The sequence below is a fragment of the Halyomorpha halys genome, unplaced genomic scaffold (genome assembly GCF_000696795.3).
Source record: "Halyomorpha halys isolate HHAL.00 unplaced genomic scaffold, Hhal_1.1 Scaffold878.1, whole genome shotgun sequence".
NCBI lineage: Eukaryota > Metazoa > Arthropoda > Insecta > Hemiptera > Pentatomidae > Halyomorpha > Halyomorpha halys.
Window position 1 is genome coordinate 420,071 of NW_027116610.1, and position 17,952 is coordinate 438,022.

The 17,952-nt window shown below is 30.1% G+C and overlaps 2 protein-coding genes across 3 annotated transcripts in view; one reads left to right on the plus strand and one right to left on the minus strand.

The window, feature by feature from the left end:
• The window catches only part of LOC106686804 (ankyrin-3), a 43,663-nt gene extending 39,043 nt beyond the window's left edge, over window positions 1–4,620 (plus strand). For both annotated transcript variants that reach the window (XR_010845108.1, XM_067053327.1), the window contains exons 8-9: window positions 445–603; window positions 3,075–4,620. Coding sequence is in view for 1 of the 2 variants with exons in the window: in XM_067053327.1 (XP_066909428.1) it covers window positions 445–603; window positions 3,075–3,161 (246 nt within the window). In the remaining variant the exon portion in view is untranslated. The remainder of the gene's footprint in view (window positions 1–444; window positions 604–3,074) is intronic.
• Window positions 4,621–5,864: 1,244 nt separating this feature from the next.
• The window catches only part of LOC106686797 (cytochrome P450 6B1), a 35,549-nt gene continuing 23,461 nt past the window's right edge, over window positions 5,865–17,952 (minus strand). Inside the window, exons 5-8 of the mRNA XM_014430321.2 lie at window positions 9,811–10,277; window positions 8,295–8,513; window positions 6,772–7,008; window positions 5,865–6,155 (exon numbers count right to left, since the gene is read on the minus strand). Coding sequence (XP_014285807.2) covers window positions 5,983–6,155; window positions 6,772–7,008; window positions 8,295–8,513; window positions 9,811–10,277 — 1,096 coding nt within the window. The 3' untranslated portion in view covers window positions 5,865–5,982. The remainder of the gene's footprint in view (window positions 6,156–6,771; window positions 7,009–8,294; window positions 8,514–9,810; window positions 10,278–17,952) is intronic.

Below are 17,952 nucleotides of genomic sequence, written 5' to 3' on the forward strand. Positions count from 1 at the left end.
ACTCCGTGTGAACATTAAAGCGGAGACGTGCATCGATCATGACTCCTAGGTACTTTAAGCAAGACTGGGAACTAATTTCGTGCCTACCCACCGTAACAGTGATAGACTCAGTCTGCTTCCTGCTAGTTACTAGGAGAACTTCGGTCTTGTGATCTGCAAGTTGTAGGCCTACCGAAGACAGCCAACCTCGGACCTTTGTTTGTTTGTTTGTTTTTTTGTTTGTTTGTTTGTTTGTTTGTTTGTATATATTTTACATAATTTTGTTTTATTATAAATGAACAATTTATACCAAATTAAAAATACCTAATATCAAAATTTTTCAAATGTTCTCAAATTCTTCATTTTTTTCAATTATTAGTTTAACAGAAACAACAACAAACTGCATTATCTGTAAGAAATTAACAATAATTAAGCAATTAAAACTGATAAACACATATATTTCAGGTCCTTACCAGCAATCACGCCGCTTGGAGGAGGATGACAGATGAAGATGATATTCCGTACGAAGCTATTCTAGGGGGTAGTACTCCTACTGGAGAAAAATTATACATTGGCAGAGGTTTTATATCTTTCGAAGGTGTGCTCTATTTGGTTCCTGGAAAGGTAAGAACATCTTTCAATTGAAAGTGACTACTTAAATGCTCTATCCTTAGAAGTAGCAAAAGGTTAACAGCTAGAACCTCTGTTACTATATTATATTTAACCATAATTATTAAAGTTAAGGACTAGAGAAAATTAAGTAGAGATGATGGATGGGGCCACTACTACTCAAATTATGTGGCTTTACAAGTAATATTTCAAATTATCCACTAATTATAATGGCCAAGAAATTTGATGTAAACTATGGGTCTACAAAAGTTCCTAAACGTTTAGGAGTGACTTAGTTATTAAGAAAATTTTAAATATTTTGGAATAAATAAAACAAAACTAAAATTATGTTTTAATTGTAACTTTTATAATACAAATCACATCAAACAATTAAAAATAAGGTTGGAGTAAGTGCATATTTGGGACAACTGCATACACCTATTTTTTTGAGCAAAGCGACCACCTAAGGTTCAAAAAAAAATTAATGTCGTATCAAATGCATAATGTTTATGCTGATATCGCATTTATCGGATAGGAGATATTGATACCAGCGAAGTATATACTGAAAAGTATCGATATAGACTTATATCTTATAGACTTATCGATAAGTCCTTATGTTACGTTCGAGCGGGCTATAGCTAAGCAACTACTTTATCACAAATCTCTTGTTAACGAAACTTAGGAGTAAAAATGTATATAGTCCCAATGTTTTTCTTTCCGCAATGTTTGCCTTACCTGCTTTATGCCATGCTTCATGATTTGTAAGGATTTAGTTTGAGTTTTATTATACGTATTGAATGATACAAATTAATTTATTATGAAATGTAATTGTTTTTATTTATTGAAAGTATTTCTATTTCGTAATTTACTTATGTATCCTTTTATTTAATTATTGAAAGATATACATTTTTTCAACTCATGTCCAGGTATTTACCTGGTTCTACCTCAAGCATTGTCATTAGGTAATTGTTGGACAAATCAAACATAGATTGAATTTAGTCAGTGAAATTATTTATGTATTGTACTTACATATAAATGATTAAATGAAAGATAAATTATTCATAATGGGTCCCTTAGAGATTTACTCAGGCTCCTCTGCAGGATCAGTGGTCTATTGCAGTTTATAATGCTTTTTGTGGATTGTTATCCAAGTATAGATGCTCGGCACACCAATGTAAGGATCTCAGGATTATACTCCGTAATGTTACACAACAAAAACTTCAAATTCCTTTCTCTCAGATATACTACTACTTCCTTATGCTTGATTTTTTTCTTTGGAGAATCTACTTATTTGATAAAATATTTCACATAAAAAAATATACCTAGTCCTGTCATAAGTTCTGCTACAAGGAAAAAAAATTACAGAATGAATTTTGGTAAGTAAATTTATTTCTATAATATGTTTACATATAAATGATTCAATTAAAATGAAGTTATTAAATAGACATCTCTCTGTACTCCGATTTGTAGTTTGAAGGACTAATTGTTATCTGCAGTTTGCAGTATTTCTTATAAAAAGTTATCAAGTGCTTTCACATGAGAATGACAATGTATAAATAAGCACACACCTCCTGGGAAGCTCCGAGGAACATTGGAAGGGTGGAATGTGGACACCATTTGAGTTCAGTGATGATTTTGGAGGTTGGTATTTGATGACACTAAATTTTCATTGTTGTGAACTTGGTGTCATAAGTTATGCCAGAAACTACATGAAATATATTCTCGAATGTGAAGTGAAGCCCATTAACAGCAGCATTCTCTTGGCTGGAAAAGGCTAGGTTTTCTTGCAGGATTACGTTTCTTCACGGGATATCAGATCAATTCAGGAATAGTTGGAGTAGAACATTCCTGAATTCATTAAGTCTTCAAACTGCCTATCGGAAAGTCAAGCTTCAAACCCTGAGGTTAAATAGTTAATTTTTTAATGAAAGGTTTGTGGGTGGGGAAAAAGCTATGATATGTATTATATAAATGAATACTTACACAATTGCTGCAAAAAAATTCTCAAGAATGGCAGAAACCACAATTAACTGTGAGGGAATTCACTTAGAGCCAGAGTGGGTCAAAAAAAGCCATTTAATTTTTATCATTTAGCCCACTTTATTGGTCTTAGTTTCAAGTTTTTGTTTTCCTCCATATCAGACAGCTCTATAGGAGCTAAGCCTTTTCATTGTTAATTTCAATGATGCTTCTGAAGTGGGCACAATATGAATCTCTGTCCTATAAATAGTATAATGAAAATAAATAATAAAAATTAATGAGTCAAGTGTAAGAAAAATAGTATTCAAATGCAGTTCTGAGAAAAATCATACTGTTTTGGAAATAACACTTTTTTTTTGTTTCGTAGACTTAAATAAAAATATACAATTCTAGGGACCTTACATTGTTTGATAAAAGTAAATCTAAATTTGGAATTCCCTTAATTTATTAAATTTATGTTACTTTGATAATAACCAAAGCTTGAAAATTGTTTTGTTATTTTGCAGGTTCGTGGTACTAATAGGCGGCTCTTTGTTCCACTATTTGGTAAAGTCTACGATAAAACCAATTATGAAATTCTTGTTTCCTATTAATCCATGACATAGAGTGTTCATTGCTTTGATATTTTTATTTATTTTTTTTACATTAATTTATGGAACTGAGTTAGGGAATGAAATAAAACATTATTGTATCAGACTAGTCAAGTTTTTTGTTAATGTATGTTTTCTTGTTTTTTTTATTACTTAATTGTTTGAAGTAGATACGATTTATTCTTAATAGAAAGATGTAATGATTCAGTTAAAAAATATTATAGATTAATAAAAACAATGTCAATCGGTATTCTTTATGTTTATGTCAAAGTACTTAAAGTACATATTTAATTTTAATTAAACAGTTTATGTAAGGTTGTACATTTAAATTAATCTAATTTGAGATAATTCAAAGATCTTAGGTTTTCTCAAGAGTGATAAATAACTTTTAGAGTTGTTAATTGTATCTGTATAGTTAAGTACCTGGTTGTTTTAGATAATAAGATTTATCTAATATATATATATATATATAGAGAGAGAGAGAGAATAATGTCACATTTACTTAGAATGTGCATTCAAATAATATTTGTTATAGACAATATTTATTTGTATCACATTAAATTTTTGTGCTTTACTCCATTCCAATTAGCAGAATTACTTTAAAGTGTATTATAAAATAACATATTTTTGATGATGTATATTCAAATCATTGTGATGTATATCCTATAAAGCAGATTACCAGTTTCCATAACAAAACGTGGATATAAAGAATTTGTAATATTTTATTCATCTGTTTGTTTAATAAAAAATATAATATAAAATGGATCAAGTTATATTACTTGTAAAACTAATTTATTTTACATATTTTACTATATATTTTCAGAAAATTCAGGAATTTTATGAATTGGTTGTAATTGTATACCATATCATATGATGTGCAGTAGTTCAGTGAGTAAGGTGTTATATTACTAACTCCTGGCACATGAGTTCAAATCCAGCTGTGGCCGTGAGTCAACTTTGTAGATTGGGGGAAGCCTCACTAGTGGGCCACCCAGCCTCTAAAAACTGGGCACCCTTTATTGGGAAAAAACTGGTGATTGGGTGCATATGATCTTCTTGTATAACCGTTGTTCAAAACAACATTAGTTCTTTACCAAGTACTGAACTCCTGTCCCCTTCATTGGTTGTAGTGATACACATTCATAAATTTTAATGTAACAGAACAATTATAAAACACTATGAATAAAAGTTTCGATACTTGTTGCTATTCTGTGAGATATCTTCTAGCTTTTCTATCAAATACGCATCTTAATTCAGTGAAAATTCACTTTTCAATCATCCAATCATTGACTCTTGAAGTGTAATAATATTAATGTTATGCATTTAGTTGTAATTTATTTTAGCCATGGTTCTATTGTTTATGTTATAAAAAGTTCACTTTAATGTAAAAAGGTAATGTTAACATAACTGAAAATAAAATTTAATTTGGCGTTCTATTGTCGGAAAATATTACTGATTTAAAGGCACATGACTTCTCGATATGTTACTACCTTGAACATCTGAGCTATTCGTCCTATTTTATTTCCATAGCCAAATTCAGTGCCTTATAAAACACCTTGATCAGTTCACAATTGTATATTTTAAAAATTAATTTCATCATTTCGATATGAATTTCTATACAACCACTAAGAATTCCACATTGTTAAATAATCCTCTGCTTGATTGTACAGATGAAAATTTCAGTGTTATTTACATTTATAATCCACTTAGACAAAATGCTTGTGCTTGTATTGAGGTAAGCATTGGACTGCTGTGACATTGACCGTTTACACATATCATATTTCTAAAATACTTAAATCATATTTAAGTGGATTTAATCGCATTATTTACTACTTATTAAAATGAATTTCAATAAATAAAATAATTCATTAAAAAAAAGAAATTACCTTTCAAATCTTATTCATTAAAAACTTAAAAATATTTCCTCCTGATATTATATAATAATTACACTATCTTAGCTATACAAACATATATTATTTAATAGAATGATCTTAGCATCATTGTTCACTGAAATGAACAAACAATAAGTGTTTAATTCTATGAACAGTTTTTTTTATTATATTTTCAAAATAATTTTCTACTGTGATGAAATCATTTTTTTTTTAGATAGCTGTAATATATTAGAAAAAATATTATTGATAGAAACTGTTCTATATTATTTACAAGTTTATCTTAACCCATGGATCAAACCTCTACATGGTTATCTTAACATACACCTCATCTTGATAAGTAAATACCACTCTCATGTATGATTGGTGAGTTTCCTCCAGTAAGCTGGTTGATCTTATCAACCAGGGGCCTGTTTCATAATGAAAGCTAATACTATTAGTTGATAGTACAAGTGTAGAAACTAGTGTGATAATAATACTAATACTTATTTTTTTCATGATAGGGATGACTATTAGTGATATTACAGGAATTAAAAAATACTAAAGTACAAGTTACTACTGTACAAGTCTGTGTAATTGAATTAAGATAAATCTACAAGACTAATAGTATTAGTTTGTACTTTATTATGTAACAGGGCCCTGGTAGGGAGAGGAAGTTATAGAAAAAACTTGGTTCTGCTATTATTAATGTTTTCTTCATGGCTAATATGATTAGAAAATATTCAATGTGTATATGATACTTAAAATTTTTCTAGTGGTTTACTTTTTGATTATTGTGGGACAAATAAATAAATTAAAAAAAAAAAAAGATAACATAACATATATTTCATACAGTCTTAAAGAATAAATTACAGGTAAGGTAACTAATTTTAAAAAAAAAATTAAATTAAAAATTCCTTATTACAAAGCATACAGATTTTATTAAGAAAATAAATTCATGTAATCCGTTTTAAATTAATTATAACTGGGTTGTTATATTTTGGCGTTAAGAACACTGTGTTTGGTTCATATTTCAATGGTAATTTCATTTCTTTGCTCAGTGAGAGTTCAAATTTATCAAGTATTTGAGCAAAAAGGATCAATGCTTCCAAGATAAAGAATCTGCTACCTGAAATTCAAGGATGTTAGCACACAATAACTAAATAAGAAATATTTATTTTAAATGGTAGAAAAATTTATTATATCATTGTTTTTATTTATATTACATTAAAGCAAATTTACTACTTAAAATACCAAATTAAAATTAATTTATTACTTAAAAGTTAGTGTTTTCATCTAAATGTCAGTCATAGAAAAGTATTTTGTTATTATAAGTTTATTTTGTTGAAGAAATGGATTATACTTTATTTACTTTGTATTTCTTATTATTATGCTTAATATCATGAATTGAATGATATATGAAATCAGGCTCCATCGATTTTTTTAAATGATACTGATAAATTTTGGTGGCATGAGGGTTAACCAAGACAAATGTCTAAATCATCAATCATGGAATAAATAAGAATTATGGATAACTAATTTATAAATTAGCAATTGTTTACATTGATTTATTAAGTATGAAATTTGTGTTATAAATAATTACCATTCAGAGGATTTAAATGGGTCGATCAGTATTTATATCAAAATTATGAAGAAAACTAAAGATCTTAGCTGCTGGGAGCCCAAATTGGTAAACAAATTAACCAAACCGCTAAATTAAGAAAGAAAAAAATAAGGATATTTACCTAGGCACATTCTAGGTCCTTCAGAAAATGGAAGATAAATAAATTTATGTTGTTTATCTTCTAAAAATCTCTCTGGTTTATATGTTTTTGGATCTGGAAAATAATTTGAATCCAAATGTAAAACATGGAGAGGCACTACAATTCTTGTTCCTTTTTTGAGTTTTACACCACCAAGTTCCGTATATCTGTTGCAGACCCTGTTTAGGAATTGTAATGGTGGATGTAAACGGAGTGTTTCTAAAAAGATAAAAACAGGTATTGACAATACAATTTTAGCAAAATCTAAATTGCATATTATGTGAATATTCTTTTCTAATTCTATAAATTATTATTCAAAATAAAAAATGATTGGAGTTAAATATTGAAATTTATGTATTATGTTGATATTTACTCGTGGGATGCTCATCAAAATGATACATAAAATCCTTGACATGGACGATATTGCAGTCCTAGAAAATAATGAAGATGAAATGAAAAGACTCACATAGACTCTAATTAGAGAAGGAAAGGAAATCGGCTTGCAAGTAAATAAAGATAAAATAAAGTATTTGATATTTAAAAAAATCCACCCTAACATGATCTGCATGGATGGCATATTGTTTCTGAAAGTAGACAGGTTCAAATACTTTGGGTTCACAATGACCTCAATAAATGATCAACTGTCAGAGATAGACCAGTGTATAAGAAGTGAAAACAGAGCATTCTCTCTGTTAAGAATACTGAAAACCCAAAAAATCTGAAGCTAAGACTGTACAATCCTATGATAAAGCCAGCTCTATTATATGGCTGTGAGACCTGAGCTCTAGCAGACACTCTAGAAAGCAGGATTGAGATATTTAAATTACTTATATATGTTTTGGTATAATAGAGAGATTAAACTATAAATTTAAACATTAATGAAACATATTTATCATATTTAAAACCGTTTCTTATTAAAAAAAAAAAAAAAAAGAGCTTTGTTTATTTATTTTTTTTATTATTCCATGAAAAAAATCAAAATAGATATAGTGAACAAATTGCTTTTACAATGAAACATTTTATTTTATAAAGACATTAATCCAGACAAACAAAAACCTGAATTTAAAGATTATTTAAAACACTATACTTAAAAAAAGTCATTTATACTTATTTCGGCATTCTGACCCAATTCCTCCTCTCGGACCAGATTCCATTCTTTATTTTTCTCATTTCAAACCCAAAACCAATCATCTAATCACTTTGGAACATATTCTAATGCTCATTTAAACAAACTTTTGATATGGCTTCAGTGGACACATCAGGTTCTTTAAAAATGAAGCAGTGAATGCCTACTTCTGCCAACTTAAGCACTGTCATAATCCCTTCAAGAAATATTTATAAACACCAGTTTTATTCACTAAAAACAACATTTACCTTCTACCACCATTTTAAATTTAAACTAGGCATTATCAATCATATTTTTCCATAAATGCAAAATATCACTACAATATGCTTATATTTCTTAGTAAATTCAAAATTTCCCCACTAAATGCTTTAATTATTACCTTTTAGACAGCAATTTAAATATTTCATATCTTTTACACATTCCCATGAATATTCTCCATATTTTTTGAACTGCGCTTTAACTTCTTGTCGAGCTTTGGTTTGGCAGTCTGGTGATTGAGCCAAATCATAAGCTAAATGAATTAATACTAGGGACGATGGTTCAACTGCAGCAACAAGTAAAAACAGTGCCTGAGCTTGTGCTAATTCATCAGTGACATCTGAAATATATGTTCAAACGTAAGACCAAAACTTATGTTATAAATAAATCATTTTGATTGTATCTCAAAGAGATTTACATGTTAACCAATTTTTATAGAGACATTGTTTATCTCCATCTCAATAAATAATTAAACCTACTAGTATGTATTTGTTGCCACTCTCACTTTACTAATTACTGTATCTAAAAAACGATGGAGCTGAAATTATTAACGGTGATTTTTTTTTTTTTTTTATGATATAGATGTATGTTAAGGGCAGGTTTCAAAAAATTGGTCCTTAAATGGCTCTAAAAGAATCATTCATCGAACCTAAAAAAATGTAGTTTTTTCGTATAACTCGAAAACTATACTTCTGAAACATTATAGCCACTTTTAAAAATATATTTGAATTCTCTACAAAATAAAACAAATATTATCTAAATTGGACCAGTATTAGCAAAGATAAAAACCTAGTTTATCTCTAACTTTATATTAATATTTTAAAAAACATCAAACTCAGACTGACATGGTGATCATTGTATTTTAAAACCTCAATACCTATATAGCTAAAATATTTAAGGATGGTTTCTCTTATAGTTTATTTAACTTTTTTCAGTATTTCAGGTACTTACAATAAAGCTGGGTTTGAAAAAATCTGAGCTCCTAAGTAGTTTAAAAAGAAGTACTCTAAAACAAAGATGAAGAAGTAGAGGTGGTGATTAAAGCCATCACGGGATGAGACTCCTTACTATTCTGGTATAATTTAAACGATACATAAAGAAATTATTTGGTTAAACAAAATTGTAAAGAAATGATTTTTTAACTAAACAGAAGGATCTTGGATCTTTTAATAAGTGTCCCAAACATGTATTTAATTACTTTTTGTTGATTGGATTTTCATCTTATGTTGTTAATTCCATTTTCATAGGTTTTCTTATTTCTTTTTTGCTCATTATAATTATAATTTATTTCAAATACAGTCCAATCCAGCGATACCAGCGGATTATAAATAATTCGGGTAATATCCCCCAATAATCAAACCCAGGGAATACTTGAATTGTACAGTAATTTATTTGTTTACCATCCATTTCAAAGCTCGTTTCTCTAAAATGATTAAGTTTGTACTTTAACAACATTAATAAACTAATCTTATTATACTCGGAGAATTTTTTCTTCCCTAAAATAGGAAAATATCATGCCTTAGACTAAAATGAAATTAATGCATCCAAATTCAAGACTAAAATTACAATTTTATATATTTCTTTTGACTAATAAATGAGATATATATTTTTTAAAAATAAAAGAATGGATTGATTACCAAATATTTCTTCTTTATTGTTCACCTTGTCATAAAAATTTATCTTTCCATCTTTTCTCATTTGATTTAGTATTCTGATCACGTCATTTCTCCAGCTGCTGTCCTCTACCTTCTTATTTAGGATTGCATTAAGAAGAGACCTGAAATAATTGTCCAAGTGTACCGGCATAAATTTGAAGCTCATAAAATCACAGAGGCGTGGAAAGTACATTAGACCAATTTGCTGCACGAGCTTAGTCTTGCTGGCAGCCATCATTTTTCCAAGGTTTTTTCTAAGAATGTCCGCTTCGGCTGATTTCAATTCAACACCAAACATTGTTTGTGAGAAAATCCTCAATGTCAACTGCTTTATTATGTCCAAAGTTAGCTCTTTAGGATCACTGTCCACAAATGCCATACATGCTCCAGTAACTGAGGGGAACAATGATTTCAATCTGCCTGTAGTAAAGGGAGTCAGCACTTTATTTCTATAAACAGACAATAAATGTACTTTATTACTTTATTCTCAATTCATATTTATTATAATAGTAACCAACTTACTATGTATTTTGTTCTTTATTTCTATTATGCATTTTTTTTTTATTTCGTTTTAAGCGGTATCGGGGGATTGTTGGTGTGGGGTAGAGTGCATTTGGAAGCAGATTGCTACTTTGCTTGAAAAGTTTGGCACAACTGACAAAAAGAAATATTGATTTGGTTTATTCCAAAAATAGTACGGTAGACTGCAGTTGCTTTATTTCCCAGGTCATACAACAGACGTTTCTGAAGTTATAAGAGTTGTAAAGAAATAACAGTCTGCGGTACAATCAATGGAATAACTCAAACTCAAAATTTGGAGAAAAAAAAATTTACGGCTGATGTGCCACTATTTTGCCTCTGTAATTTGCCCCGGGCTCCAGCAGACCTAGTTACTAGGGGGAACAATTCTTCAAACTCTTCTTCACTGAAGAAAGTCCAAAAAGTGAACCGAAATGTAGGTATAGGTGAATGCAAAACTTTTAATAACTGGTTAGTGTTTTTTATTTGATTTTGACAGCCACTGCAGCCATTTGCAAGAAACTTAAAAAATGTTGACGAAATAGCTATCATATATCAAAAATGTAGTAATGTAGGTATTCTTTCTATCAGTTATTTACTTTTCTTTTCTTTTTAAAGTTTGCGGGTTTTTATTTTAAATAATCTAAAGATGATATCTTCTAATTGTCGTTTTTGTTATTCATAAATGTTGCGGATCTTACAAAATTTTGACTTGTTTAACGAACAAAATTGAATGTTTCATACTTCGAACTTGACTGGTGTATATATGGCAGTTCCGCGTTATGAAGACAAAGCAGCTGGTCTATGGCTTCAGCATTGCCTTTTCCATCTATGCAAAAACAATACTTATTTACACGCCTAAGTCCTTAGAAAAAAATAAATAAAAATAAAATAAAATTACAAACGCAGTTTTAACTGTTTGTTGAGAGTACCAAAATAACTGATGAACCCAAAATGTACATACATTAATAATTAAAGAATTGTAATTAGGGAGATAGTCCGGAGAGCGTTCAATAAAGGTATCAAAATAGTAAATAAATGGAAGGTATTGAAAAGAAATAAAAAAAAAATACAAACTTGTATGAAAAATAAATGAAAAAAAGGAGCTTAACACAACTTAAAACTATTAAATAATTATATTGAAGTTGAACAAAAGATAAAAAAAAAGGTCTTATATCATCGGTGATTGATGGGGCACCGGTCCTGGTTGTTCTCCTGAGTGGATGTTCTCGTGGAGGTAGATCGACAAAAGGACGTACTCTGCCGGCCTTGTCCTTCTGAAGGATGAGCCGAAGTAGTCCGCTCGCTTTGGCTAAAATGATGAAGACGATGGAGATGGCAAGAATGCTGGCAACTACGAGTGCGTACTGAGGAGAGACTGGGAACTTCCCATGAAGATAATTTAAATTTTTATTGAAAAATTTAATTTGTAACTCATATTTGGCTGGGGATAATTAAAAAATTTAAATAACCTAAATAAGTTTTAGATGTAGAATTTTAATTTATTAAAAATAAACCTTTTCCATTAAGAATTGGATACATTAAATTTTGATAGAATACTCATCGTAATTATTATTTTTATTTTTACATTTTTATACCAGCTGATAGTATAAAAAAAAAAAGAAGAAAATAACACAAATTATTATTAGGTATATTCAAGGATTTTAAAGAACACAAATGTTACATGATTTTATGAGTAAGCTAATAAATATTTTACTTAGCTTTGGGAATTATATCTAATTAATAGGCTATTTTTTTTTTTTTTTTTAATAGAATTCCTAGCGACTTTATAATTTTATTTTGAGGACATATTTTCTCAATCAGTTGCATTTACTGATTAACTCATTCAGAGCTCTTGACCCAAAAACCCATGGGCTTGTCCCAAAAATCCTCCCCTGAAAGCTTTCACTGCTTCCTGCTTTCCGCCATAAATGCCTTTCCCGCTTATCTCTTGTACGACGGCTAAAACCAACCGTAAAATTTCTTTCTCCTGTCAACTGAAATTACAAACTTCCTCATATAGGTCTGTAGTCCTACTGCGAGGGTACATTACTGGCCCCGCTTGCAAAACAGTCTGTGTCCACACGTATCCGTAAAAAATATCGATAGGTCCTCTCACCAACACAACTACTCCAGGACGTACAGGAGTAGGCACTTTTCAAGGAGGGCGCGTGCAATCCTCTTCGAACAAAACTATACACAATTCTCATGAATAATTCTTCAAATGCGTCCTCACTGAGTCTGAAAAAAGAGTCGTTTCTTGTCCGTCGCATTCGAACACAGAAAGTGTGTTTAGGGATTAGAAAAAAGAAAGAAGTAACTTTAGTTAACTAATTGTAGGTCAGTGGTGTCATATTTGCCAAAGTAATCAAGTGAGATAGAAATTATAGGTGCTTGTCTGCATTTTGTAGTTTTGGAATATATAATAGATTATAATAAAATCAGTTAAAGTTATTTCAATAAACAATGTTTAGCTTTTTTTGTTTTTATTGTATTTTTTTTTTTTTTTCTAACCTCCTAAATTTTATTTATTTTAACATTTACAATACATAATACTTAGAACTAAGATATATATACACATATTTACAATTTATATCTTATTGTAAGTAAAACCTGTGGACCATCCTTAAGGCTAGAATTGATCACAGATGCAAGATTAGAAGAATGCATTCAATATAAAACTGTGAAATATCAACGTTTTTATAGAGAAACATAAAAAGATACAGAAAAGATAAAATAAAAATAATAAAAGGTGATAGAAGTGAGTTCTAACCGGGAAGTATGTAACAATCTCTATTCGGCGAGCTTATTGGTACTCAAAAAAGAGTGAACCTTAAAGTATATTCTAGTAACAGAAACTACGAAAAAGGCTCTCTGAAATAAGTTTCTTATACAGAAATTTCAGTGTTATCGTTTTCAATTGATTCATTCTACTCTCTAACTTTGTTGTGATTAGTGGAAATTTTAATTTATTTTTATACTCGGAGTTAATGTCACTGTGTAACCACGCAAGTTAATGCCACCTATGATTGCGTCGGCACTTTTGTAGTAGATTACTATCAAGATCCACAAAAACTAAATTGTATAAAACATTGATTCGACAAGTGCTTCTCTACGCCTGGGAAACTTGGGCACTTTCGAAGGCCGATGAAAGGTATCTCCAAACTTTTGAGAGAAAGATACTCAGACGCATCTATGATCCAATAAAGGATGGTTCAGCTTGGAGAAAACGCACGAATAGGGAAGTCTACATGTTAATTAGTGAGCCTGATATTAGAAAAGTTGTGAGAATTGGTAGGCTGCCGGTCCAGCGCAGCCTACCAATTCTCACAAGGCTAGGATTCCAATTCCAACATGTGGCTAGGATGAGAACTGATGTGGTCCTAAATAGACTTCTCAATGAGCGCCTACATGGAACACGGCCGAGGGTTCGATGGTTGGATGGTGTTGAAGAGGATTCAAGGACCCTGCTCGGAGTGAGGAATTGGAGAGCATCTGCATTTAACACATTAAACTGGTGGAAGCAGCTTGAGGAGGCCAGGACCCAGTAATGGGTTGTCGCGTCGATTGATGATGATGATGATCAATGAAAAAAAAAGAATTATTATCTGTTTCTATAGGTTGACAAGACATCGTAACAACAGAAGGTTATTAAATAACGGTTAATGTGATTAGTGAATCTAGCTAGTGAGCTATACTAGCTTTGAAGTCAATGAGCACACAAATCGTTGCTATTTTTGAGCTAAATTCTCATGTTTCTTGTGAATGATAATATTTGACCTATCTGGGAACCTGTTGATGATAGCTAAGGATATCTATTTTCAACATATTACTAGGGCTTTGTTCGCATTTCGTATTTTTTTTTTTATATAAGGAATTAGGTATACATCAACAAAAACAGGAGTTTACTGTTATATGACATGTCGATTCCTAGGTTGGAGTGTCCTAATATGAGGAATCGATAGGCCATATTAGGACACCATTTGTTTCCTATTGTTTTCGAACATATTTTATATCACAAGAATGCTATTTTGTTAGTAATTGATTGATTGTTAACTGTTTTGATGTTTCTTTCTGTGGTATGCCTGTTCTACCATTTAAGAAAAGAGGAAAATGGACAGAAGGACAAATAAAAAATTTATTGAAAGCGATGAAAGACGGAATGTAATCCTACAAAGTAGCTGAGCTTTTTGGAGTCCCTAGGTGTAGTCTGAGAAGACATAATTTACTTCCAAAAATATTCAAGCTGAAAGTTGGTTAAACCGGGATCTGACAAAATAGTGCACAGGATTCACAGGCTGATCTGATGATACCATTGACTTGTGTCTGAGATGGTCGGTTTTCACTTCTGTATGCATTTGCTCTTCATATATCAAATTTATGTCCACCAATTGTGTGGTGGGTATGACAGCCGACTTGACAGAGTGTATGTATGTCCAGAAGGTGAAGAGTAAATTTATTAATATGATATTTTTATAATATCACTATTTTTAATGATGTAAATCATGTTGAAATTTAATTCTGGTTTTTCCCTCGTAACAAAATAAAGTTGACTATGTAGGCCATTTGGGATATTTGGCCAGGAAGAATATTTGGGGCCCCCTGGTATTAATATGGCCTATAGATAATGATTAAGATGAATTACTACAACTCCTTATTAATTGATTACCTTATTTTATTTTGAAAGTAGATAGATTCCTCTATTTGTAGGTAAAATTTCAGGCCAATTGAGTGGATGTTGAGTGAGCTACATCTGTTCAAACCTTGAGTAGGCCATATTAGGGTCACTTAGTTATTATTTTAAATAAAAAATTTAAAAAAAGCCAATGTAATCAACTAATTAGGTAAAATAACCTATACATTTCTAATCAAACTTTTTCTACATTGACTTGTTACAAAGTAGTTTTTTATTAATGTTGATGTGGTGGCAAGATTATTAAAACTTTCAGCGGCAATAGTCGACGTTAGCAAAGAGACTGTTTGAAATGGGTTTGCCACTGTCGAAATCATTATCAACACTTTTATTTATCAAATTTATATTTCTTTTAAATCTATTTTTATTTATAATTCATTTAATATTTCATTATTTTACATTTGTTTTAGTGGCAAACCCATTTGAAACCTCTCGCCATTTGATTAATCACTAACAATTAATAATGAAGAACTAAGTGTGTTTTTCGTAGTCTGAATAAAAAAACTGAATATTAAGTTCAAGTATAAACATTATTGTTTAGTCTAATAAAGAGTGTACCTAATGATTCCTCTTTATCATTAGAATAGGAACACGCAGTACAGTGGTGACCCCGACGTGTTGCCACTGTCGAAATTATCATCAACAATATATTCGTATTTAAATACACAGTTAAAGAGTTAAGTGGTAGAATTTGTTTAAATGATCCCTTCTTCATAGTCCCTTACATATTTTTTAAAATTTAAAATTGAATTAATTTTTTAGAAATTGAATTCCAGCCTTCATTATAGGAATATAAAATATATACAATTAGCTTCCTCTTAGCCCTTCAATTAATGAATTTAATCAGGGTAGTATTTATGTATGTTTGCATAAATCTATAGAGCATTTAGCAATTTTAATTTGATATAAACAAGTTTAGTTTAGCTCTTCATTTTATTGCAGGATTTGGATATTTTATGAACATTCTGAGATTAAATGCACGATTTTACAAATTTTGGGGGTTTTGTTGCACGTTTTTAATAGATGCGTCTATTAGAAATTCATGAAATGGATTTTCGAGGTATTGTCTTAGAGATTTCATAAAAGTTGATCGATTTCATCAGTATTCAATTGGTGTTTCTAACTTCGCGATCCTATTTTAATTTCGAATAAACATCAGGAAACTATTAGAATAAGAGTGCCTATTATTACTTTTGCTCTAGTTTCTTGTTGACCTCTTACCTTGATTTTTGTTCTGCCATAATGTTTTTAAAGTGGGGTACTTCCGTAAACTTAATAATTATCTCTAATTTCATTCCTAAATGATATATAAAAAACTACAACAGTACGAATACAGAGTTTTGAGTCAGATTTGATCTTATAACAAATTTATCACAGATTCCGAAAAATTTGACTAAAGTTGAGAAAAGATTTTTATTTGATGTAGATAAATTTGGATGTTTACAGGAAAAACATAAAAGAAAAACGGAAAATCTTTCAAAAATTCATGTTACTACAAGAAATTAAGATATGAAGGTTAGGTTGGTGGGACTTGATAACTTTTTTGTGAACTGTTGTCTCTTTAATTATCTTCTTTTCTACTGAAATACCTTGTACACAACAGTTGCCGACTTCAAAACTTATTAAATTGAGGAATCAAAAACGTCACCTATCAAATTATAACATCCTAAAATTTGTTACATTCCATTATTTAACAACTGATATCAAAAGAAGTACATTTGTTGCTAAGGAATAGATTCATTCGATTTCTGACTTTCACGCCCACCCTCATTTGACAGAAACCTTGCAATGCTCTTGGAAGGATCACTGAACAGGTAAAATAAATAATTATCTTAGAGATATAGAAGAGTTCACTCCCTATTTAAATATTTATGTAAACGAATTCTTTACAGTTTAATCCCCTAACGCGCTATTTTTTTTAAAAAAACCGGCCAAAATAAATCAATTTTTCAATGTAAAAAAAATTTAAAACATTGTTTTTCATCGGGGAAAAAAATCAAAATTTGTATTTTGATTTTGTATTTTGGATATCGGTTATAATACCTATGTAAACATATATACCCTATGTATTTTTTTTTAACCATATGTAAACATAGGCCAAAGGTATATATAGAGGATTATTACAGAGAATAAATCATTGTTATTTACTTTATTATTATCACATTGTTGTTTTCAGTTCTTGATTATATTCGTGTGGGAAAAATTATTGCAGCACAAAACACAACGCCGGTCGAATTATCTCTGCGCACAGTCTGGTCTGTTTAGCGCATTGAAATTAACTCGAGCGTACATGTTAAGGGGTTAAAAAAGTACCTTATCAACTTTTTCTGTCATTACCTACTTTAGTATCGGGTACTTATAACAGATCTTAGCTCACAGTTATTTGCGCTTTTATTTTCTGCCTGCTCATTCTTTTTAGCATTGAAAAAACTCTCTTAAAAATGTCAAATTAATATTTTTTTGAAATTTAACACTTAGGACAAATTAACATATTTTATGTTTTGGCCAAGAATACGCTTCTGTAAATATTGTCTGCTGTTCCATTGCTATTTTACTGCTAGTAGCTGTTAAAATAGGCCAGAAAGAAAGTAATAGCTGTAAAGTAGTCTTGCTAAATTTTTTTGTAAGAGCCTTTTTAGAGAAAACTCTTCAATGATTATAGAAAAACAATCTTTAACAATGCTCACAATTTATCACTGTTCGAAATTACTTATAATTCATTTAGTAATGACTCGCATTAGTGATAATTTTCACGCGTTAAAAAACGAGTGGTGTTCACTCACACATGAGCGCTCTTCCTGAACGGGTTCCTAAAGAGGAAAATATTTTTTTTTCCTTTGACCGAAATAAAATGAGGTCAAAAGCCGTATATCTTTAATACCCGATTAAAATAAAAACTCTTAAATTCATTA